The sequence below is a fragment of the Brachyistius frenatus genome, unplaced genomic scaffold (assembly GCF_029030835.1).
Source record: "Brachyistius frenatus isolate BFR_SWC_R1_liver_20210118 unplaced genomic scaffold, ASM2903083v1 Contig_16, whole genome shotgun sequence".
NCBI lineage: Eukaryota > Metazoa > Chordata > Actinopteri > Embiotocidae > Brachyistius > Brachyistius frenatus.
The window spans coordinates 2244603-2269775 of NW_027210615.1; the positions used below are offsets into that span (position 1 = coordinate 2244603).

Sequence of the window (25173 nt, forward strand, 5' to 3'; positions counted from 1 at the left end):
CCTTTTGTGTGTGTGACACAGTGAAACCAGTGGACATTTTTTTATTTTTTTTAAAAACAAGTTTTGAAAGCTCCTCTTTGGTTTTCTATAAACAATTTTTTAAACCTCAAATCAACCTGCTGAGGTACAAGAATGATTACCATCCATTAGAGCTGTCCACAGGCAGGAAAACTATGGACTTCAGTGAAATATCATCTCACGTTCAGGGTTTTTGGTGTCATTAGAAAGATATATAAAATAACAAAAAAAACATTTACATTGCATTACACACGTTCAGATATCGACCACAATACCTGCTGTAAAGGGTTGAGCGGTGTGATCAAAATGCTGTCTCTTTTTGCCAGATAAAATGTGCAGTTCCACACAGTGTCACATCCAAAGCCAAGAGGGAAGAGACTTGAAATAGCATTCCAATCCTGCTGATAACAATATGACAGTTTACAGAGGAATGGCAGGTTTGATAGCTGTGTGTGAGGGCCCTATTAAGCTGTCCGTGTGTGTATATGTCAGGCTACACAGACTGATGGAGGGATACAGATAGAAGATAAGTGACCAGGCAAGGGGATAATGGCTTTAACACAGAGGGACAGAGCATCCTGTCCTCAGAAAGGTAGTTCAGTCAAAAGAGGAGGAGCGGATAAAAGGGGGGGGGGAAAGGAATAGAAAAGGGAAGAGAAGGAATTTTGAGCAAAATAGGGATTGAGGAATGGGTGAGATGTGTGGGAGGAGACAGATAAGTGTCTATCTAAGATTTCTATCTAAAGATGACAGAAGATTAATTTCTCAGACAGACATCGTGGTGGGATTTTCAAGAAAAGGCCAGACAGTTTGACATTTTCTCTCCCTCCCGCTCTTTCTCTCCTCCTCTTTCTCCCCCTCTGTCGCTGTCTCGTCTCTTCCTCCGGGATGGTGAAAGTATGACTTTGTGATAATCTGGTGATAAGAAACCTTGTCTGTGTGTGGAGCTATCTTTGACGCCTCATGGTTAGACTTCCTACTTCAGAGCCATATTGTGAGCCAGGCAAATTTGAGGCAAACAGTGATAAGACACCTATTTACGGCAGGGCAAAATTATTGCATTTGTTGTACACAAAAAAAAAAAAAAAGGACTTTTGAAATAAGTCATAATTTCATCCTTACCCTTAACTGTTCCGTGCATAGGTGCACTGTGTGGGATTCACAGATTGTTAGCACAATGAAAGCTTACATAAATATAATCTGCATATCGGTAGCTCAGAGTGGCTAATGTAGCCTGGAATGGATGACGGGTGGGCTACAAAGATGTAGTAAAGCTCATTTCTTTCTAACTTTACTTCCCCTTTTAACTCTTTACTCTTTTTCCATATGCAGTCACGCTACTCAACACCCGTTGACAGACTTTGATGTGTAAAATTGAGTTACCCCAGATTCAGTCTGACAGTCCAACAATATAATAAATCCTTGAAGACTGTTTTGAAATTTTGGTTTGCCTACTCTCAAAAGGGGACTCAATTTGTTGAGTTAAACTTGTTTAGAGCTGAGACAATAAGTAATCTTAGTTTTGCACTGTTTGTGAGACAATACAAGCATTTTGAAGAAAACCTGTGATCTTGGAAATGGGACTGATCAATTCCTGACAATTGTCACTTGGTTTAGACAAAACAATTAAGCAATTAATTGACAAAATAATTGGCAAAATAATAAAAAAGTAAATACAATAGTCATTAAAAGCGCCTCTGAAGTTGTTTCATGATAACTAGCATCATGACGGGGAATTGAAGATTGAAGTACTTTGGAAAATCTATTGGATGGATTGACATTAAAATGATTATTCCTTTGGTGACATTTCACGAAGCATCATCATCCACTCTTAAAGTTTGAATTGGTCCATTTTTTGCGATCACGTATCTGGACAAAACCTGTGCCTGTAGTTTGTGTTCAGTGCGAATTAGCATGCTAAGTTATGGTTGTGAAAAGCATTTGAAAAAAACAATGCTGTATCTCTAAAGCCCCTTTTTCACGTCTGGCTCTACTCGACTCTGCTCTTTTGTTGCCAGGTACTTTTCTGGTTTCCGTTTTCCACTGCAGATAAATGTGGCATAAGCTTCAATCAGACACGCACTCACTGGATCCTTTCATCGGCAACCAAACAGAGAAACAAATGACACTCCAGTTAATCACAGTGTGGCTTTTGTTTTGCCACTAATTGAACTTGAAAAATGTTAAAAATTGAAACCGCTGTAGTAGCTTGGCCAGTTAACAAAGGCTGTTGTATGTAAGATATTGCGCACACAGTGATTGTGATGATTCTCTCTGACCAGTCAGAGGTCTGCAGTATTTTTGATGTTACCTTTTATTATCAGCTTAGCTTGCTTGAAACCTTGACAAAGGCCATAACACAAAAATAGCACCAGGTTCTAGGTACCATCCACAACTTTTGCCCAATAGAAAACCCTACAACAGCAAGTAAAGTCAAGCCATCTTGAGCTGGTACCAGTAGTGGGAAAAGTTATTGATTGTGCAGAATAGTCTCATATTGTATTTAACGTGTTTTTTGGCAACAAAATTCCTTATATCCATTCTTCAAGGAAGTGCAATTTGTACCTTAAGAATGCAAACTAAGTTCTGAGCTAAAGATAACTTTAGCTAAAGATAGCTGTTGATAATGTTTTGCATTGGGCATATTTCTAAGCTACTTCTACAATATTCTTAAACATCCCTAATGCATGTAAAGAGATAGTTGTTGCAGTGTATTGATTTCTTTAATGGGTCATGCTGGGTATAAAGGGATACTGCTGTTGCACATCACTGATCAGGTTTCTATGCCTTGTGTAGTTCAGTGGTTTGAGCAAAAGGTTTCCTTCCTGCTGGTACAAGTCTAATACTGAAAACACCTAAATTATATCGTAAACCTGTTTTAAATCAAAGCTTCCATCAATTCCATGTTATGTTAAAATAAGGTGATAAAGACAGCAACCCAGTTCTGTCTGGCTGAATCGGCTGCCGTCAGCAGCGGTGTTTTATCTGTCTCTGCTGTGCCTTTTGCTTTCCCCTAGTTAAGCCTGTTTTTAAGGGGCGGTAAGCAAAATGTTTTTCCTCTGCAACATATTATCCACAGATTTCTCAGGAGGATAGCAGAGGAAAAAGCTGCTGCTGCTTTTTCTCTGCATCTTCAGCCCAGTCCCCTCTTTAATAAGCTGCTTATTTTCCTTCCACCGTGATATCTCTCTTCTCTTTCTATCCTTCTGATACTCTCCTTCTCTCTCTTATAGCTGCTTTTCCCTTTCTGCTGTACTTCTCATTTTTGACTATCTTCCTCCCCTTCTCTTTTTCTTTCATCCCTCTTTTCCTGTCTTTTACTCACCCACAATATTATGACTGTTGTCCCTCTTCTCTGAAGTGTCTTGTTTTTCTCATCTCAATTTTTAATTGAATCTTCCCTGCTTCCTTTATTTGCTTGTTTACAGCAAATTTACAGATTCTTCCTCTGTCTTTTCCCTCTCCCTTCATCCTCCATTTCTGCTGCTACATCACACCCTCTCCGTGTCCTTTCTTGTTTCTCCACCTCCTTTCTTTCAAAACCGTCCCTCTGCTCTCGGCTTGTTGGTTACAGCTCTTTGAGATTGATGAAGCTCAGCAAAACATGGCTGAGGCCGACCTCAATACTGTAAAATGCCTGAGTGAGCTTTCCTAGCACATGAGAAGAACCCAGTTCGTTGTGTGTGTGTGTGTGTGTGTGTGTGTGTGTGTGTGTGTGTGTGTGTGTGTGTGTGTGTGTGTGTGTGTGTGTGTGTGTTTCCTTTACTGGGCTGTAGCAGTAGTGTGCAGCAGAACTGGGCTACTTTAGCTTTGCTGACAGTAGACATTTTCAAAGAAAGTCTGTGTTAAGTTGGAATTGGTTTTGCACCTGGATGTGATATATTTAGTTTTCTTAAATGTCCTCCAAGAATAAATGCTCTCTCTCACTCTATCTGTTTTCTGATTCACACACAACTCCTCTTTTGTTTGTGTCACAGCTTGTTTATCTTCCCCTCATCATTGCTCTTTCTTCCCTCAGTTTTATTCATCCTCATCCATTATTCTGTCCTTCAAAAGTCACCATTTATTCAATCGTATAGTTGATGGTTGCTGAGAAATGTGCTACTTAAAACGTGTCTGCAGTGCGACCATTCATGTTTGGATTAGTTTATTTCAGTTTGAGAAGTATTAACTCATTGATCCACTTAAAAAAATGAAAGTTTCGGTCCTGTTGCATAACATGCACCTAATGACAGAAGTATTAATGTTGTTCCATATACAAACTTGCATTACCGGTAACGATGTGCTCCAGTGCAGGAAACGTGGAGGCATCGTTACACCACAGTTTAAAGTTAAATAGCAGATGATGGAGTCAGTAAAGAGACCACGTTTCACATCCCATCTCCTTGTCAGAGTCTTTAACGGCTTCTTCAGTGTTAAACCAAGACCACAGTCTTTTCCTGACCTCAACCAAGTACTCTCACATTGTCATGTTTTACTTGACTGGAAGTTATATGGCAGAAAACTAATAAACAGTGTGGCAGTGAACATTCAGTATAAAGTAGACTCCATTGCCAATTTATTTGGCACTGTATTGATTATAGTGTAACACAAAAGCCTGGTAATAAAGGCTGGCTTTATGAAGGTTGTAATGTTTATGTATGTTTTCTATCAAACTGTTTTGGAGAAGTGTGTATTTGGCTTTATGGTCATTTTTGAACCATAAAACAGAAGCTCCCTTAGAAAGGTCAGGGAAGTGGCTGTGGACTGCTCTTTTATGGGAGGTGAGGCAGTTAAACAGATGTGCACTGGCTAAACCAACCAGTTAGTTTCCATCTTTGAAGTGTTAACTTTCAGGAAACCAAGAAGTACAGTCTGAGAACACTAGTGATAAAACATAAATGTCTCCTCAGTGTCACTTGTTCAAGTACTTTTTTTTCAAGTGGCAACCCACACAGCCGTCACACATTGGTTTGTGAACGGCCGTTTTGATGTGTCCAATCTGCTATTTAATCTTTGCCGCCTTGATTTTTTTTGGAGGCAGAAGTGAGTGTATTTGGCCACGCTTGGGAGGAGCGAGGGGTGGATCTGACTGAGAACCTGAGAAAACTATGCCCGCCCACCTGTACTGCTATCTGACTGCAGCCCAGGCCTGTCAATCAAACCAGACATGCCCCCTCTCTTTGAGGCCTAATATCAAGTCTAGTCTATAAGAGCCAGATGTTTTTAGAGCTGGTGTTGTTAAAATTACATGCTAGAAGAGAAATTAGTAAAAAAAAAAAATCAGACACGTTCACCACAATTAACTACAGAAACACTGAAGGAAGCTGCCAAAGATCAGGGATAAGAAGCTGCTTGGGACAAACTTTGTTTCACAGTCTGACATTTTTACATTTGGACAGAGCTCAGCACAGACTGTGTTATTGGTATCAATAACCTCCTTCCTCCTGGTAACTGCTGTTTTGCTTTGCCCCACTTTAGGATATACATATGCCGGTTTGATGTTTGCCCCAAAACAAAGGCCAATTCTTTCTCTCTATTATAACTAGAAATCAGCATGCTGTGTCATGCTCTCACTAAGATTTAAGTTTTTCCTCAGAGTTTAACTTTTCAACCTCTGTATTTCTGTTTTATAATGAGGCTATCTAACCTCTCTTTCTAGTATTTGCTTAAGCCTAATAAAGAGCATTACGTCCTACGCACAGGCACAGTCACAGTGGGTTTCTGCAAAGTGCTGACAAAGAAATCACTTTAATTCTGCATCTCGGCGGAAAAGAAAGCACAGGAATAATAACCATACACACACACACACACATTAAGGAACATGTCAAATAAAGGTTCTTGTTCAAAGGTAGGCAGCCATTTCTTCCATACACATGTTATACATGGGCACAAACACATCTACATGGTTTCCAATATGCACAGCAACACTGACACTTCACACAGTCTTCCATAAATCATACACACCTCATCACACAAACACACAAGCACAATGCGGCTGACTTACAGTAAAGGGACTGAGACTGAAAATCACTGCTTATTACTTTGTCTGTACTGTAGCCAGGCTCCCCTGAGGTTGCAGTAATTGACTTGTCCAGTCCCTCCTTTCAACACTTTATTCTTTCTTCGCTCATTCTGTCCAGTGTTGGCCAGAGGGACTGAACTGACACACAAGAAGATATTGGCTGCAATGTCAAAACTCGCGAGTGGACTAATCCACACCGCCGTGATGAATACCGCCACACTGCCTGCGTCGGCTCGGGGTTTTAATAACCCAAATGTCTGCTTCCACCGCTCACAATAATGAATATTTAATGCACTTGTCATTGTTCAAAGCCTTCCACTCCCTGCACAGATTCAAAGGTCTGGCTGGATTCATCATGTCTCGAACATCTTTTTCTCCGTACCATTACAGTTCAACTCCCTGCAGGCTGCAGCAGTTGACTTGTCTAAGAGCTTATTGGAAAATGTTTGTCTTACTTTTTCTACTTGATGAGACCACATGTTGCAATGAAGTAGCCGAATGGGAGCACTTGTTGCAGGTGTTGAGCGCCTACAGAAGTCACTGTGAATATATGGGACTGGTAACACTCCATAGGGGACGGATTCCAGAAAGGAAGCTGGTCGCCGATTGGTCCGCCTTTCAGAGTGGCTGAGCGAACCTTCAGGCAAACACGGTTATCAGACTAATATCATAATGAAGAAAACTGAAGCTGTAAGTAATAGCCAGGTAAACTCAGGCTACCATTTTCCCAAGTTTGATTCCAAATTCACTGCGCTGTCTGGTCAGGTTCATGATGAAGTCGCAAAACACTTCAACGTTCATATTGAGGAGGATTGTCCTGAGTTTTGCCCTTTTTCTTCTCTGTCATTTTGACAAGCACATTCTTTCTTCAATAAATAAACTACACAGACCCTCTAACTGAAGGGTCCTGTGAATACAATTATGCTAATTTGGTACTTTCACCCAATATTGACCATTTTGCATTCAGTGTATTAGAAGTCAAAAGTGTTAGCTACATGATTTATTTTTGTTATTGTTTCAAAATTACTGATGGTTAAGCAGGTGAAACCAGATGGAAGATGTTAGTTCCTTATGGATTCACTAATTAAGGTCTCTGTCAATCAGCATAGGATACCTGTATGAAGTTTTAAGCTTCTATTTCAGAGTTTTTCAATACTTAATGTCCGATGTATCTGGCAGCTCTTCCAATTTTGGCTAACAAATGTTTGTTCACTTTGCATTTAAACCATATATCCATATCTATTTTAATGCACTCTCCATGATGATGTGGTGTTACAACTGACTCAGGTTGGTGAAAAGTGTGTACTCTGCTGTTAGCTTATTGTAGCTACTTGTTACTGTTGCAATTAATGTCTGACAGTGAATATGCTAAAGATCAGCTTGGATAATTGGTTATTCTAATCCACCACCGCTTAAATGCAAATATATATATTTTTTTTTTAAATCACCCATACCTTATATTTCCAATTGAGCTATTTTACAGTCCTTCCACAAACCCCAAAACAAAAGTTCTCCCTGGGGCTGATGTAGACGTCTGGTTGGGAATCACCATTCTAGATGATGGACACGTGAATTGTGCTGAGGAAGTAAATCACTGCCAAAAGTCTCCATAATTATTTCTTCACCAGTATTTTTCCTGTTTTGCTTTGATGCAAATGTATTTTCTGATTGCTGACATTGCAGTCCAGTATACACTGTTTTACCAGTAATCTTGCGCCTACACACACACACACACACACACACACACACCATAGACCATTAGTCACATTGTTCAATGTGTTTCCATCCTTCTGTAGCTGATAGGCTGGAGATGGAAACATGTGGATGTACAATAATTGAGTTTTCCAAGGCCTTTACAGAAAGGGCCTCCAGCTCTGGTGGCCATGAGCAGTAATGAGGATGAAATAGACTTTCTTCCTGTGTAAAGCAATGAGAGAAAATGCCAACATGGGTTGGAGTGCATGTGCATGCTGCTTATCACTCTCCCTCAGGGGTAACATGTATGTACTGTGTCCTACCTGTCATTTAAGCCTACATTCTGTGTTTTGTGTCTTTGCTGAAGTTGTATCCTGAGATTTGTGTAACTTTGCCGCAAGCTACTGTCCCAATAATGAGCCGAGTTGTCCTGGAAACGGATATAATCACTCTTTTTTTTTTTTTTCCCTACAGGAAGGAGAGTTTAAATTCAAAAAGCTTTGTTTCAAGTTTTGTGCATCTGTAATGGCGCTAGTTGACAGCAACAAGGCCAAGCTTTGGGACTATTTTTCATTGCAATAACTCTCCTTTTTGTTATAAAACTGGATTCAAGGCCAGTGTTTTACCCAGAGGAGACGAGTGCCCTACATTTATTGGGTTTATTAACTGTTCTGGTTTTAATGATCGACATTGTTTTGCATCTTTAACAAGCTACAGTTGACATTGTACAGTAGGGCTTTGTACTGAAGGTGTATCTCGCTGACTTTTCCTTCTCTTAGTATGACATTAAAAGGCGGATAACATCCTGCTTTGTGTGCTGACTTTGCAACCCGGAATTTTAATGGTTTTCCTAGAATAGTCTCGTACTATAGTCCTCCGACGCTGCCCTTTGATCGAGGCATGTTAATGAGCTGAACTTCACAGCTATAATTCGGTTTTACAGTGTGATTGATCTTTGAGGACAAGGCCTTTCGAAAGTTTTAATTTTGTCTGAGATTAAATCATTAGGATGTAAATGTCACGTGTGGTACCCTCTAGCTCCACGCTTAAATCTCTTTGTTTTCATTAGGAACGGTTTGAAAAGTTGATTTACTTTGTCACATATTGCTGCAAATTGTGCTCTTTTTTTTTCAACCATCGTCTCTCAGACTGAAAAACATGCAGATTGAGTTTATGTGAATCTATGAATGATCCAAATATTTGACAACTTTGTACTTTGAACCAGTGATGTGCACAGAGCAGGAGCAAGCTGTAACCTCCATGAGTTGGTATTCCAAGTTTTGTCGTCTTCATCAACATCAGCCCCTGTGTTGTGACCACTGCCGTGTACATTTGCAATTTCACCATAGACTTGAGGGCGCACATTCAATTTTGTTTCAACTTCTGGAAATTGGCAACTGAGACTCTTGAAATGCTTCAGATAGCTTAGTGCAATGAAGGAAGGAGGTGGAAAGGAGGTGTTTTGAGTGTCATTCTCTTGTTAAGAGGGGCAGTTCATCACTATCCAGGACTGAAAAATCTGCATCAGGTCAGAAGCGCAACCAGCTGGGTTTACTTTGACATTCGGGTCAGACCACATCAGACTGTCAACACAGAGTTCTGCTGTGATGTTCTGGAGCGGCTGAGGAAAAACAAACAACCTGAACTGTGGCGTGATGACACTTTGGTTCTTCAAAATGACAACACGTTGAAAACATGCAGGTTTCTTTACCACAACAATGCAATCATTCCTCCCCACCACCGCTGCTCACTAGATTTGGCTCCCTGGGACTTTCTGTTCCCCAAAAAACTGACATAAAACTTGATGTTGCACATGCAAGTGTAATACAGGTGCTGATACTGCTATCGCTGCTTAACTTGGAGTACAAAATGTGTTGTTTCCTCCTGCTCCATGCACATCACGATGCTGCGCTCCATTCGTGCACAACATGAAGAGTCTCAGAACTTTTCGATTGCGCCTTGTATATTTATTGTCATTCTAAAACTGTGTGACAGACAAACACTACACACACCCTCTGTGTTTCACTCTAGTGGTTCACACTTGAGACTCGACTCTCCCCCTCAGGTTTGCTTCTTAATCTCTAACGATGATTAATGTGGCCTGTATGCTTATTGGCAGCACTGTGTTATTGGCATACTGACAGGGCTGTTGAGATGGATAACTATGCAATTGTGTGTATTTATGTGTGAGTGTGCAAGCGTCAGTGCCCCCCCCCCTCCCACCACCACCACCACCACCACCCCATGTTTGCAGCTTAACCGTGAAATCCATTGATTTGTGTGCCCGGTCAATAGAGAAAATGGATTTATGGAAAAGGCTGAAAAGCAACACCTACATTAAACTTAGTCGCTGATTTTCTATTTGTTAAATCTTTTTAAAGTGTGCTGCAAACAATAGAAACTAACAACAAACAGTAAATAGGGATGTATTCACCTCCTCGTGCATAGAAACAGGCTCTCTTTTAATGAGTGCTTTCCCTTCCTGTGTGTGTGCAGGAGATGGTTCGTCGGGGGGAGATCCTCGACGACACCTTGGAGGATGAGTTCTACCTTCGCCGCCTGGATGCCGGACTGTTCGTCCTTCAGCTAATCTGCTACATTATGGTGGAGATCAGCAACTCTGGGATCTCACAGGTAAACACACAGACTGACTCTGGATCGCCAAATTGATTCGATCAATTATCATTAAGACATCCAATCAGATAAGATATAAAAGCAGACAGCAGTCAGATGGTTTTGCTGCAGCCAAGTGGCTCATTCCCTTCAGCACTAATCTGGGTTAAACTGGACTCTGGCTGCCACGCTTGTTGTTTGAAAGTGAAACCCACAACACTTTTTACCTGCAATTTGAAATGGCTCTAATCTAACCTTGCTCATAAATTCATGTGACCCTTTAGCTTCTCTGTACTCTGTGCACGTCACGATGCTGCGCACCGTTTGTGCGCAACAGGAGCCGTCTCTGAACTTTTTGATCAACCCTTGTATTGATTTCTTGGCCAAAAATAATTCAAATTTGTTTCTGTTTTTAGCTGCAGCAGAGGGTCCATCAAATTCTCAACCTCAGAGGAGGCTCCGTCAAAGTCGTGCGCCACATCATGAGAGGTGAGTAATTACATTTTGTGTAAGATTCTTATTTATCAAATAAGGTCAAGCTTTTATTGTTATTATTGTTAATTCAGTATAAAATCATAGTCAGGCCATTCTGTTGTCGAGTATCTTTTAAGTGTATTCACTTCAGGAATTCCTTTCAATTTTAACACTGTGCAGATGTTCACAACGAGAGATTGTGCCCCCCGCGCGCGCACACACACACACACACACACACACACACACACACACACACACACACACACACACACACACACACACACACACACACACACACACACACACACACACACACACACACACACAGCTGTTTTTGTTTTGTTTTTTTAACTTGAAACATATGGAGTCAGTCTAAACAAATTACACAGTTTCTTACTAATATATGATAAAATATACTCCCTTAGTGGGTTGAATTATAAATAAAATCATGTCTGTCCTAATCGCCTGTCTCAAATAAGAGTCTTTGCTCAGTTAACGTCCATTATTTTAAAATAATGTAGATATAAGAAGTTACTTTGTATTGCAGCACTGTCAAACACATCAACACCCATATTATACTGCTTTTTGTTTCCCATTTGAGTTGAATAAATGAGTGTTGCCCTTTAGGTATAGTCTTGACCTCAATACCAAACCCAAGCGGTGGTGTAAGTAAAACTATGACTCCTTGTCAGATCTACAGCTTGATCTAGCTGCTACCTAGTAGCCCAAATCCCTCACCTCTGATTGAAAGTGGATAAAAGTAGAAAAACAATGTTTATTATTGAAGGGCGAAATGACATTCTTTTCAGGGGAGCGTTGTTGTTTTTTTTTGACACATTTTGTAAAATCATGTTTCCAAATCGCTTCCCTGCCAGGCTGAGCGGCAGGGAAGCGAAATTCCAGGGGAAAACATCGGTATAATCACTGCTCTTTGGCTGCTTCTGGTCTTTGATAGCAAGTCTGTGCTGTTTGCTTGCCAAAGTGTTTATACTGGGATACAATAAAATGCGAGGAAGAATGTCACAGCTCATTATTGTCTTGAACAAAGGAGTAGGCCTGAGCAAACTAAGATGTAGGACCTCTGCTGAGTACATCTTTCTTTTGCATGTATGCATTTGTGTATTAGCAGAGCTTTGAGGTAGATAGCAGTGATCACACAGTCAGTGCCCGGTGGCAATTAGGAGACCCGTTACAGAGGGAAATAAAGACAGTAAAGTCTAACATACCCAGGCAGGAGTGTTCATTGGTTTTTATTCATACTGTGTGAAGTTGCTAAAACAATATGCTGAAATGCATTGTGGCATTCAAACACGCCCTGTAATTTAATCACGTTATCAGGAGGCAGAGACAGTCTGTCTGTCATTCCTTCTTCCCCCCCCCCATCACCCAAACATTTCCTGTGCTGCCATCTTTGTTTTACCGTTTGCTTTTCAAAGAGCTCGCAGATGTGTTGTTTTCTCCCCGGTGCGACATCCATCCTTCCTGTATCGTTGTCGGATAAAGCTCAAGAACGAGGCTCCGTTCACACACCCTCTGGCTCTCGGTGGCATGTAACACTGTAGATAGAGCCATCCGTCACACGCGGTGGTGCCAGCAAGCGTGGCAATTCTCCAGTCCTCCGTGTGTGTGTGTGTGTGTGTGGGGGGGGGGGGGGAATCTTCATATTTGCATACATGTTTGTCTTGCTTGTCCACAATACATTTTTGCATACTCTGATGATTTGTGTGTGTGTGTGTGTGTGTGTGTGTGTATATACAATGTTAACACGTCTGCATATTTATGTGGACTCACGTGTCCTCGCTTACTTTCATGTGCATATTTTTTTGACGTATTAACATACCTTTGAGACTAAATCCATGCAGATGTGTACTTGTTTTGGGATTCACTTTGCATATTGCTTTCATGCCTGCCCTTACATGTTTTGTATACTAATGAGCATGTTGTGTGTCCTTGCGTGATCTTGACGTGACTTATTTATGTGGTGTGTGTGTGTGTGTGTGTGTGTGTGTGTGTGTGTGTGTGTGTGTGTGTGTGTGTGTGTGTGTGTGTGTGTGTGTGTGTGTGTGTGTGTGTGTGTCTGGTACTCTGTGCCCTCACCTTTTCCATTAGGCCTCAATGTGAAGCCCTCTCCTATTTCAAGTGCCCCACCTGGTCAATGTGAAAATGCAGGAAAAGGTTAAGCACATGCAGAATGTGTCGCCGGCTCTGCCGCCTTGACCTTAATGGCTTTCAGCTCACGGAATGAGAAGCATCTCCGCAGGAAGGGAGGCTTAGTACGCTGGAAGGAGGGACATTGATTTCACTAATGTTGGGGAAACCTGCTGTGAGGTTTTCAGTTTTTGGGAAACCTCAATAGGTCATGTCACCGGTAGTTAGACAAAAGAGATGTTCGGTGTCTGCCTTTATGTTTTAATGCAAAGAATAATGTTTCAATTGTGAAAGTTTCGGACTGTAACATTATGTCTGACCTTTTAGATGACGCAAACAGAGCTCTGAGAGACTAAAAGGGGGCCGTTCAGATGATATAAAATGTACTTTCTGCTGAACTTGTTGACTGTGGTTCACAGTTGTGGGCAACAGAACCCTTTGCCTCGGGGCCGGGCTCGGCTAGAAAGGAATTAGCTGGTACAACATGTTGGAAAGGCCACACTCCAAAGCAGACTGAAAGACTGATCATCATAGAGTCAAGGGGGATGCGGCATTTATCAGATATGCGAATAACAGTGCACACTTTCAACCCGTCTCCTCTGGAAGGTGTTCATTGTGTGCTCACATGAAAAGTGACATAAATGCTTATCTGCACTCATCAAGACTCTCAGAAGTTTAGAGAGAAGTTCAGGTTCGCCTCAGGTGGGTGTAATGGTTTGACAGTTGGTTTCAGAAAATTACTGAAACTTCAGACACACGCACACACGCACGCACACACACACACACACACACACACACACACACACACACACACACACACACACACACACACACACACACACACACACACACTCACACTTCCATTGTTGGAAAGGTTGTGAAGCTATTGGACCATCTGACAGGTACTTCCAAGCATACTGGCATCTTCACGCTTAGAGTATTGTGGTTCGGCGAGTCGTTCTCAGTGCTGTTGGCCATAATCCTGGTGGGATGCATAAATTCATGGTAGTGGACCTTCACTGAAGTTGCACCATGTATCAAGGAATCCTCACAAAAAATCGTGGAAGACGCTGCTCATTATCCTCGTTTGTCTGATAGACGAACGTATTAAAGATCGCTTGCCGGCATGTTTTGAGATTTATATAAAACACGGTACTTTGAATGATAATGTGTGGCTAATATAATTTTTTTTTTCTCACTCATTAAAATTCCAGAATCTATGAAAAGCAAATTTTTAAGTTTTTTTCCAAAGTTTAATCAAGAGGTGTCGTGCATCACTAACGTCCATTCTCAGTGTGTGTGCAGTGAAGGTTTCCAGTTTCCACATCGCACTTGTGTAAGATGAAATGGACCTGGATCAGCTTGCAAACTATTTGTTATGTCACAAATCCTGTTAGTCAGCGCGCCTCTTAAAATTACACTTTAAATGAGCACAGAGTAACTTTATACACGCTCAGCAAAGCTCAAACGTTCAACTGTAGGAACAAGAAGAAACCCCATTTTGAATGGGAGGGGACTTTACAGTATAATCCTGAAATGATTTCATCTTTTCACTTATCAACAGAAAAACAACCTTTGTGCCATAAAATCTGATCCTGTGCATGTAGCATCTGCCTTACACAGAACCCCTCCTTTAAATATCAAGCAGTAATGAGGTAATATATCACCCATGTTTCTTTCATATTTGTTGGCAACAGGCAAAACTTACCAGCAATTTCCTTTTAAAAACCTTTTGGAACAGTTGTTCAGCAGATGGCTGAGCTGGCTATCTGTTGTCAAGGTTTCCTTTTGATTATCATATTTTAGAGATATCGTTGCTTTTTTTTTTTTTTTTTTTTTTTTTTTTTCACACCCGTTGTGCCTCTGTGTTCGCCTGCTCCTTAAATCTTCACTTATAAAGACTTCCTACTCTATATGACGACTTGTGATGAATTTTGAAACCGTATGGCGGTGAGATTAACACTCTACAGGATCGTCTGCGCCCGCTGTCCTCGGTGCCGCTGCACCAGAGCAGCTTCAGACTGGTTAACGAGTGTTTTAAAAGAGTTATGGCGTTCCAGCTGCGGCTGTAATCGCACTGAAAGTCCTACAGCGTGTCCCTGTTCCTGGCTGCAGCGGCAGAGACTGCCCCTGGAAGCGATTCTCCTTGTATTCATGGTAGATCAGTCCCAGTCACTGACCTGAGTAATGGCGATGCTCAGCACTGTATTGTCCTCTGCCGCGTTGCCGTGGTGACAGAAGGAGAGGGTACCAGCATGCCAAAGAAAAGGTTCTGCGGAGAGTTGAGGAGTCACCGAATCTCTGACCTTTTCTGTCAGTGAGGCTCACTGCAACACCATTTATAGACACACGCACACACACACACACACACACACACACACACACACACACACACACACACACACACACACACACACACACACACACACACACACACACACACACACAATGACAGACTGGTAGTACGAGAGGCTGTAGATTTGTGTGTTTTTGTTGAGTCACTCTCTCTGCGTCCCCCTTACCAGCTTTTCTTAGTCAACCATAAAATTCGGCTATTTTTTAGGTCAGTAGTGTCCCACACGTCTGCGGATCAAAATGAAATCCTTGTTGCTGCCATTCGAGGCTGCTGCCTCTGCGTCATGGCCCAAACCTACAGCCCTCCCTCTTCAGCTACTGGTCCAGCCTTTTATAAGTTGCGCTGTGGTCCGTCATAGCCCAACACTTCCCAGAATACTGTCATGATGGAGTGACCTCTGTGCTCCGGAGCAGACTCCTGTCTCGCTGTGTGTCTTCTGACCTCATCTGAACTGAAAACTTGGATCTCAACAAACTGTTCACGCAGTGTGCTGCTCTGCTGTCCTTCCAGCTCTGCTTGTATCCAATGTTTTTCCTGACTTAAATAGACATCTGCTGGACTTAATTTTTGTTTACTACTCTTGTATACATTATGCTTTGAATTACCCGAAAAATGAAGCCATTTAAAATCAGATTCTTTCTTCCCAGCACTCCAGTGTGTTGCAGCGCTGCTCTCCTTTACAGCAGCCCATAGTGTGAGCCTCCCCCTGTGTATCCAAGTGCAAATTAGGGTGCACATATGAGTGAGTTCACAGAGATGAGGCGCAATGAAAAAGTTCAAAGACTGTTCCTGTTGCATACAAATGGAGCGCGGCACAGTGATGTGCATGGAGCCGGGGGAAGCTACAATATTCATGAGTCAGTATTCCACATTACATTGCTTGATAAACATTTGCATGTGTGTTACACTTGTTTCTTGTGACCGCTGGAATACGGTCATCTGTGATTTCAGCATGAACCTGAAACTTGAGCACAGAGCACACATCAAATTTCGTGACAAACCTTCGGAAAATAGAAAGACGTCACAGGGAGCCAGATCTGGTGAGATGGGTGGTGATAAACGAGCGCTCTTTTCAACTCGCTGTGAGCAGGCGCGTTGTCATGTTGGAGAACCCAGTTGCCGTCACGCCGCAGTTCGGGTCAGTTTGCACAGAATGTTTCCCCTCAGACACCTCTGAACGTCAAAGTAGAGCACAGTGTTGACGGTCTGACACCGGCCGATGGATTCACCATGCACAACCCTGGGAATGTCAAAGACATTCGCACCTGGTTGTGCTCCTGACGACACGTCTATTCTTTGGTCTTAAACAATGACGTTCTTCTGCTCTTGAAACACAAGTGCCACTCAAATAGCTCACCCGGCTCATTGCTTCGGGACTGCAGGCTTTCTGAAGCATTTCTACGATCCAAGTTGCCGATTTCCAGAGTTTGACGCAAAATATGTTGTGCGCTCCACGTCCAGGGTGAAATCACAAATGCACACGCAACAGTGGTCCCAAAAACTCAGGTACTGATGTGGATCAAGTGACGTAACTTGGAATACCCTCTCACGAAAGTTAGTGCTTCCCCTTCCCTCCGCACATCACTGTGCTTTGTTTGTGTGCAAGAGGAGTCGGTAGTTTTACTTATCATCAGTTAACATGACAAATGTCACCAGTGGCAGGTTTGGACTTGGATCTCCAGGATTTGGATCAAGTAAACCTGAAGGTCAGATCAGACTCTGTCAGCAGGTCTTCAATATTAAAGGATCCAGACGTCCCTAATTCCCAACAACTCAGCTTGTTTTCATTTTGAACTCGGGTAGAAATGTTGGTTGAGGGATTTAAGCTGGTTGTCAGCTGAGTACCATAAAGGATCATTCTGGTTTATTAAAAACCTGTTTTAATAGTTTTGGCTGTCATTTTTATTGGCAATCATCAATCAAGACTGTGCTCACTAAGATACTTGTGGGACGAAGGCAACAATGCAAAGATGATCGCGCAGTTTTCAAACAAACTTCCAGGTTAGAAAAAATGAAAGCCAGTTATGAAGTTATGACCGAACACTGTTAGGAAACATCAATCACAACTTACCTGGTCATTCCACATTTTGGATGTTAACCTCCTGCTTTACCTCAAAATAAGTCGTGTTAGATGATCAGCCAGCTGGTCTGAGCACACATTTATTGCCCTGTCAGACTTCCTTTTAGTGATTGCATCCTGTTCCCAGGTGTCACTTTGCTGATTACCATGTTGTCATGCCAGAGTAATGACAGCATGATGAACTACAAAAATAAGACCTCCGCTGTAATAAACCAGAATTGCCAAAGGAAATAATTTTGCCTGTTCCTCCAGTACTCATATAATCAAGTAGTATTCTTCCACAAAATCTCTGAGGTCCCCACTCACTCCCATTGCATCTGTCACCATCCTTAATGTTCAATCTAATAACATGAAAACCTCAAAAAAAACAAAATCTCCTCTGTGTCTTTGACAGCCGCGCTTCGTCCTCGTAAACCCTGCGGGCTCTTGTCAGGAAAGCCCCCTTCATTCTCTCCACATAAAAAAAAAAAATACTCTTTTTTTTTTTTTTTTCATCCCTCCGTCTCGACATCCCGGGGTTTAATGTGTAATCCCTGCCTCGGAGGCTGGCTGAGAGACCGAGCGGACGGCCGGAGTCTGCCGGGGCTGCGGCAGCTGCAACTTTTTCTTCTGCACATTAGACTCACAAATCGACCGTCGGACGGTTTCAGAGGCCTCGTGTGGGCGGGAGGCAGACACGAAATGAAGAAAACGGTTCAAACGTTAGGAAGCAACACAACGAAGTAATAGCACAGCACAGTACGCCTGAACCTGTTACTATTACTGAGGAACAGGGAGGATGTCGGCACAGTCGCTGTCGTGGGGCATCTCGTTATATAAAAGCAGTTTTTTAAGAGTAATGTTCTTGTAAAATGAATGAAACGCTGTTTTATTATCTTCAATGTCCATTTTTTTTTAAATACAATTCACTCTTAAGTACAAGTTTCAGTCTCTCTCGACTTCTAATTATTCATTATGTTAAATGGGGAAAGGTGCAGTCATTTCTAAGATGTCCGGCGGAACAATTCATGTAAATCCATATTACTAATCTAGTATACAGATATTTGTGTTTGGCGATCGAGTAACCGCGGCTCCTTCTGCTTTTACACTCGGAGGAAGATTGTCAGACAAATTCCAGAACCTGAAGCGTTTCACTTTCCGACTCATTTATCTTCCATTCAGAGCCGGAGGAGTGTCGATCTTGTGAATTTCTGGCTCCAAGGATGTTCTGTTTAACCTCAGAAGTCAAACAGCCACGCCTGCGCTGTCAGGCCGACTAATCCTGTGATTTTTCTCTGTCTTCCTCAGAGTACGCCGAGAGCATCGGAGATGGGAAGAGTGACGAGTTCAAAGAGGCCGAGCGGAAGAGGATCATGGACCTCGTAGACAATTTCTAATCACACTCTTTCTCTCTGTCGCGCGCACACACACACACACACACACACACACACACACACACACACACACACACACACAATATGTTCTTACACGTGACACTGATGGACACCTAGTCGGCTAAAAGGAATCCGTCGTTATAGATTTATATTCACCGCTTAAAGAAGTGACGCGGTTTTTTCCTTGTCACTTTTACCTTTACCTTGCTAGAAAAGGAAACAAATTAGAAGCCTTAATGAATTAAATGTTATCCATCTAATGACCGCAATCTGTATGTGTCTAGAGTATTGTTTCGTATCCAATGAAAACACTCGCTGTAGAAACAGTGGGAGTTGACTTTGGAGAGCAGAACGTTGTAGCTCGACTGAAACACACAGCCAACATGAGATGTACTCGTTGGTGTCGGACTCTGCGGGATAATTGAGATCTACAAACTCAATACAAGCGCACGCACACACACACACACACACACACACACACACACCAAGACACACACACTTTACCTGCTTTGTTTGTTTTGAATTTAGGTGTAAGATATTTTCTAATAAAACATTTGGTAATAAAATCCTGATTAGATGTTTGGTTTGTTTAATTAATGTCACAGTTTAGGGGGAGAGATTGGTGCAGCTTGCCGGTAACCGTCTGTGCGGAGGCATCTAATTATGCCTCCACTCGGTTACGGTTGCACTGAAGCAAACAGATGGAGACGAGCAAACCTATGTGTGCTGCCTCCTCGGCTGAATCCTCAGACGAGGCCGACCTGCTTCTTCTCGGTCTGTCTGAAGCCACCCACCCACGGACGGATCTCAGCAGCTTCCCGGAGCTCTCAGCCCACTGCTGTTTTTCTTTGTGCCGATGTTCACACACATCAGTGCGGAGGTGTATTACAGTAGAGCTGTACACACAAACAAAACCTACTGTATTATTCTTCCAGCCTTGTGCGCCAGATTTCACTGTATCTTTGCTGTCTTTGAGCTCAGGAGAAAAACAGAAGCTATTCCAATTACTGGTGCGTTTTTAGTGTGAGAGAGAACACAGATGAGTGCAGAGAAGAAACCAAAGACGCTGTTTTGCACCGACTCGTTTTGACCCACTTAAACTCCATTTACCCTCTATTTTTAGTCTGATATGAATCTTTCTGTCATTTTCATAGCACACAGTTGTGTCAAACAAATTGTAGATAATGAGAGTTTTCTAAATCTATATATTAGATCATTTGTTTTTATCAGCATACAGTGTGGAATATAGATCTGCTTAGTGCATATGAGGGCTACAATATAATAATAATTACAATATAATTTTGGTTGACTTCCACCAAAATGTTATGTGTATTGATGTGTCCTTTGTTGGTTGGTGGAGGTGGGGGTTGTCTTCCTTCACCCCCTGGAGTCCTCCAGACAGCCGTCTGATAATGCCTCAAAGAACAACTGTATGTGACCCCACAGGTTGCAGACCTCCTACTGTGACCTTTTGGTTTGGCCCAGCAGTATCACTCACATTTACATGCACAGCCTTTTGTCTACACCTTAAGATTGGTAGTTGATGGTACGACCTATATGTAAGTAATATGATATGATATATATATATATATGTGTTGTATTGTTGTGAACATAACCTAGCACAGAAGCTCAAAATATATACTGACTGTAAGCATTGTAGAACACATTGCTTATGCAGGAACTTATCACGTTGGGGTCACAGTAGGGTGCAACTCACTATCAGATCAAAAGGGGGATGTGGTTCAAACGGAGGACAGTGGAAAAGTACTGAGACAAACATACTATGAAAATGTTCCCGCCACAACGTAGGTAACGCCTCTTCCTATAGTATAAGTGTATGTGCCGGAAAGGGGGAAGTCAGACTCCCAACAAAGAGACGTCAGGTTGATGTTGGGCTCTCCAAGATGTCTTGTATGCTATGCAGGATATCTTGTAAACTACGCTTAATAAAAATCAACTAAGACCGGTAACTGCCTAAAGACTGCTTCTATCAACGGACTCGGGGAAAACAATTGGGGACAACAATTTGAGATACAACAACAGCCAACTTCATCATCGTGATAAGACTCATCCTCTGCTGTCAGAAATTAGTAGCAACTGGTGCAGCTCTCCATCTGATCCTTGACTTTCTAATCCGGGAAACGGGCTGTTTGCTAAAACTGAATCTAAAATGTATGTTGACGTAAACTGTTGATGTAAATTGGTCTTCGACTTTTAAAAGAGGGCAAAAAGTTTATTAATAGCACAGCGTTGGGAAGTAACTATTTACATGTAAAGGTAATTCAATTACAAAATAAATGTCACTGTAATCAGTTACTGAGAAAAAATATGTAATTCAATTTGAGTAACTATTCAAAATGTCGGTGATTATAAAGTGGTTACATCTAAATGTAATGATTTTTGTTAAAAAGCGTCTATCAAAAATATATTTATTCTGCTACTTTGCATCGTTTTGCCACTCAGGAATGTTTTCTGTCTGAGACGGCTTCATTTGAGGCTTGTTTTTGATTGGTTCTCTTCTTTGAATTGGCACCGCCTCTCATCTGCCAATCAAATCAACGTGCACTGCTTCTAATCTACGGAGCTCACGAAGGGTCACGGCGAGAGTTTTTGCGAAGGCTCTTTATATTGTGTTCGCTTGTGATATATTGTGCACAACCTCGCAACAATTTGAGTTCCCTCGCAATACTTTCCCTCTTCTTGCCTTCGGAGCCACATCGCTGTTTGCACTCAGCCTTGTCTTCGCTAATGTGAACACCTTTTTTTTTGCGTGTGTTATCTGTCTCCCGTCTTCTTCTATTAGTGTCTTGTCCGTGGCATGTTTCGGTGTTGTGTATCACTCATTCAGTGCACCTCGTCCTCTCTGGATCCTTGACCACGATGCCAGGCAAGGAAGCAGCGGTGCTGAGAGGAAACGAGAGGTTACTGACAGCTGCCACATCTGCTGTCTCTCCTAAGCATCTTTACAAACTCTTAATGTCGCTCAGTAACAAGATGGGTAGAACGGCAGGGCGTCGTTTGCATACTGTATTGGCAGAGGAGGGCCGGCCCCATGCATCTCTTATCAGTGATTATGACTGCAGCGTGTTTAACAGCGGTTGTACAGCAATTTCACAGCCGAGGGGAGGGAGAATAATTGTATTTTCCGAATGACTGAGTGCAAACACTGTGTACCGCTGTGCTTTTGGGCTCATCTCTTTTCGTAGGGATTGAGAGGAGAAGGTATTCTGTTATTGAGAGCTGAGCACAGGAATTGATCAAGCGTGACAAGTTGACAAACTTAAAGCTTTGATACATACAGGCCTCCACAACCTGAAACATAAGCTCAGCCGTAAATGTTCTTTCCATGTGTCGCTTACTGTGGAACTAAGAGGTACATGCAATGTTTTTAGCTCAGCAACATGGTTCTCTCAGTGGCAAAATTACAATTACAGTATCGTAGTTTCTGATCAAATACCTGAAAAACTGATGACCACTGTTTATTTATTAGCAAGCATGATATGTTAATGCATTTTTGTGAAGCCCTTCCAGTAAGTACTCAAGCAAGAGGAGGAATATGTGCCACAGCTAATATGATAGCGTCCTCTATTTCAGTGGTTCTTAACTGGTCCACATTTTTCCTTTCAAATTAAGTCATGACCCAAACTTATTCAAGCCACTTAAATTTCACAATTTCACTGGGGAATTTTCAAGAACCTACATTAAACTTCATGAAATACGAAATAAAAAGTCTTGACTTTTCTGGAACTAAACCAGAAGTCTGATTTATCTAATCTCAACCCTTTTTACAAATGCTAAAATGAGAGCTAATCTCTGAAGTATAATGGACCTTATTTTTGGCCGTTACTAACGTGATGACTCTGGTAGTGAACAGCCGCTGTACATGCGATGCGTCATGGGACACGTATGTCCACCAAAATAAAAACACACCAACAGAAGTTTAGTTGGTCATCAAAACAAAAGTTTGAGGGTTTTATTTCCTCAGCTTTTTTGTTTGTTTGTTTGTGGTCACACTTACATCCTCGACCCACTCAAAATGGCCCTTCATCCCACTTTTTGGTGCTTGACCCACCAGTCGAGAACCACTCTTTTCATATAAAACACAGTTAGTAATTCTCCAATCAAACCTAATTCCAGTGCGATTAAGTGATTCGGGTCTGAAATTCTGAAAAGAAAGCACTATAAAAGCAGCATGATAGGGGGGACATGGCTCCCTCCTGTGAGCACCACCAGATGAAATCAGTGCATATGTCAGGTGATTTGTCATATGCAGGTTCATACAGTGTAATGGCTTTGACAAGGGAAGAGGCAGGCTTGGACAGGCTTTTTAACACTCAACCTCGTTAATGCCTGTAAAGGAAGAGACAGTGGGAAACATGAACCACCACAAAAGTTGGTATGATGACAATAATCACTGACTGGGCTTCAATTCGAATTGTAAGATTTCTTTAATTGTAGGAGGATTTTGTTTTTGAGAGAAAGAAACGGGGAAGGAAACCACTTTTGTTTATTAGTTCATTTTTGGATCTTCTGGCACACTAAAACAAAAATTCCTTGCTGGTCAGTGGATTTGGTGTGTCGGCAGACAGTAGCTGTGTTTGCAGCTAAACACTTGTCCTCTGCATCATCAACCTTGCCTTACATCTTCCACACACATAAAGCCACATCAGTCAAACTCATGGACTCAAAACTAAGCTGTTAATTGCTGCTGCAGTCCAACTGCCCGGCTGCACCAGCAGTCAGCACAGGGTCTGAGCTCAGCTGCTGTAGAGGTTGTTTCCTCCAAACTGGCCACTCTCACTCTCCACTGCGAAAACAACACTCGTTTCCCAGGATGGTTTTATTGAAGCCTGGCAAAATATTACTAATGCACATGCCCCAGTAAGTGTGGCCTAATGACACCCCAGGGGTAAACTGAGCACCATTTGGTCATCGTTATAAATGCATCACAGCCAGTGGTAGGAGTCAAATACCAAGTATAATGTCCTTTATTTTTCATTTCCACACCCTTTTCTCATGTAAAGTTGTAGAAGCAGTTACTTTTTCAGAGAAACAGTGTCTGAAAAAGAGCACATGTGCTTCTGGGACAATAGCTTTTAACAAAGCAGGCAACGGGACTCAGGTGATCCATTCAGCTGGTCTGTGGCTTAGTTAAAAAAATAAGGGACACGTGTCTTCATCAGAAGAAAAAAATGGTAAAAAAAAACCAAAACTTATTTCAAAGAACTCTAGATGATTGATTATGCCCACGTTCAGTGGTCTACAATTACCTATAATGCCAAAAAAACAAACAAACAAACAAAAAAAAATCATAATTGGTTTAATAAGGCTACTGGAACAAAATGTAATTTAGGCAATAGTTACAGTTTTTGTCAGGGTGCAATGTTACTACATAGTGACCTTATTCTGGAGGGAGAACCATGTGGTTTGCTGTCGTGGGGTCTGAATAGCTTGCAGCTGAGGACACCATGTGTGACGTCTTGTATAAATATTAAAACTCCCTTATGTGAAGCAGTGGTTGGCTCACCATGTGAGACTGACACATCTAAAATACATATTAACCTGAATAATTAAAATCATTAAAAAAAATAACATCACAATCCTGAGCTTGATTGAAATGTGACTGTGTGGATGTCCTCTCTTATAATCACAAAATACATTTTGTAGAAGCCTATATCTTTTTGTTTTGTTCTGTAAAAAATGAACATTTAAATTAATTTTAAGACATATTTATATTCAAATTAAAATACAATCATTTTAATGTATACATAATCATTTACACTAAACCAATCTCAGATTTAATGTCCAACATAGGGTCATGGATAGATTTCTTTTGTCTAATCATTGACAGGAACATTTATTTTGAAAATATTGAGGCATTTAAGGCAGATTTCCGAAAAATATTTTTTTCCTTGAAATCAATGGGACACGGAGTAATTTTGCCGAACAAGGTGGACAAAATATCCGCTTGGCTAAGCTTTCCAATTCAGGAAAAGTGCTGAATTAAAGATTATACAACCACTTACATGCATTACATAAAGTTCAATAACCCATACCATAGTGTGATGTCATTGGAAATTGTATCTTCCACTGGTTAATATATGACTAACAGTGAGGCTGTATTTCAGCACCATGGACAGCGACACAGAGCAGACATCTACGCTGTGTCTCTGTCCATGGTGCTGTCCACTGTACAGTGTGCTGAATGTTGTAGCAAACACCCACTGCATCACAGTAAGAGGGTTCTGGTCTGCAGACTGGACTACATCACAGGAAACGGCTCTGTTAGTCCTCATTTAGATTCAGACTTCCCACTCTGAAGAGCTGCAGATAGCCTGCTGGTTGGGGATCGATCGGATCCAACAGGGGTTAGCTGCATGGCATTAAAAGCTGGAACAAAACTGGGTCCACT

At 41.7% G+C, this 25173-nt stretch overlaps 1 protein-coding gene across 1 annotated transcript in view; it reads left to right on the forward strand.

The window, feature by feature from the left end:
* The window catches only part of ctnnbl1 (catenin, beta like 1), a 50517-nt gene extending 31184 nt beyond the window's left edge, over positions 1-19333 (forward strand). Inside the window, exons 14-16 of the mRNA XM_069693939.1 lie at positions 10214-10351; positions 10747-10819; positions 18676-19333. Coding sequence (XP_069550040.1) covers positions 10214-10351; positions 10747-10819; positions 18676-18764 — 300 coding nt within the window. The 3' untranslated portion in view covers positions 18765-19333. The remainder of the gene's footprint in view (positions 1-10213; positions 10352-10746; positions 10820-18675) is intronic.
* The last annotated feature ends 5840 nt before the right edge of the window (positions 19334-25173 follow it).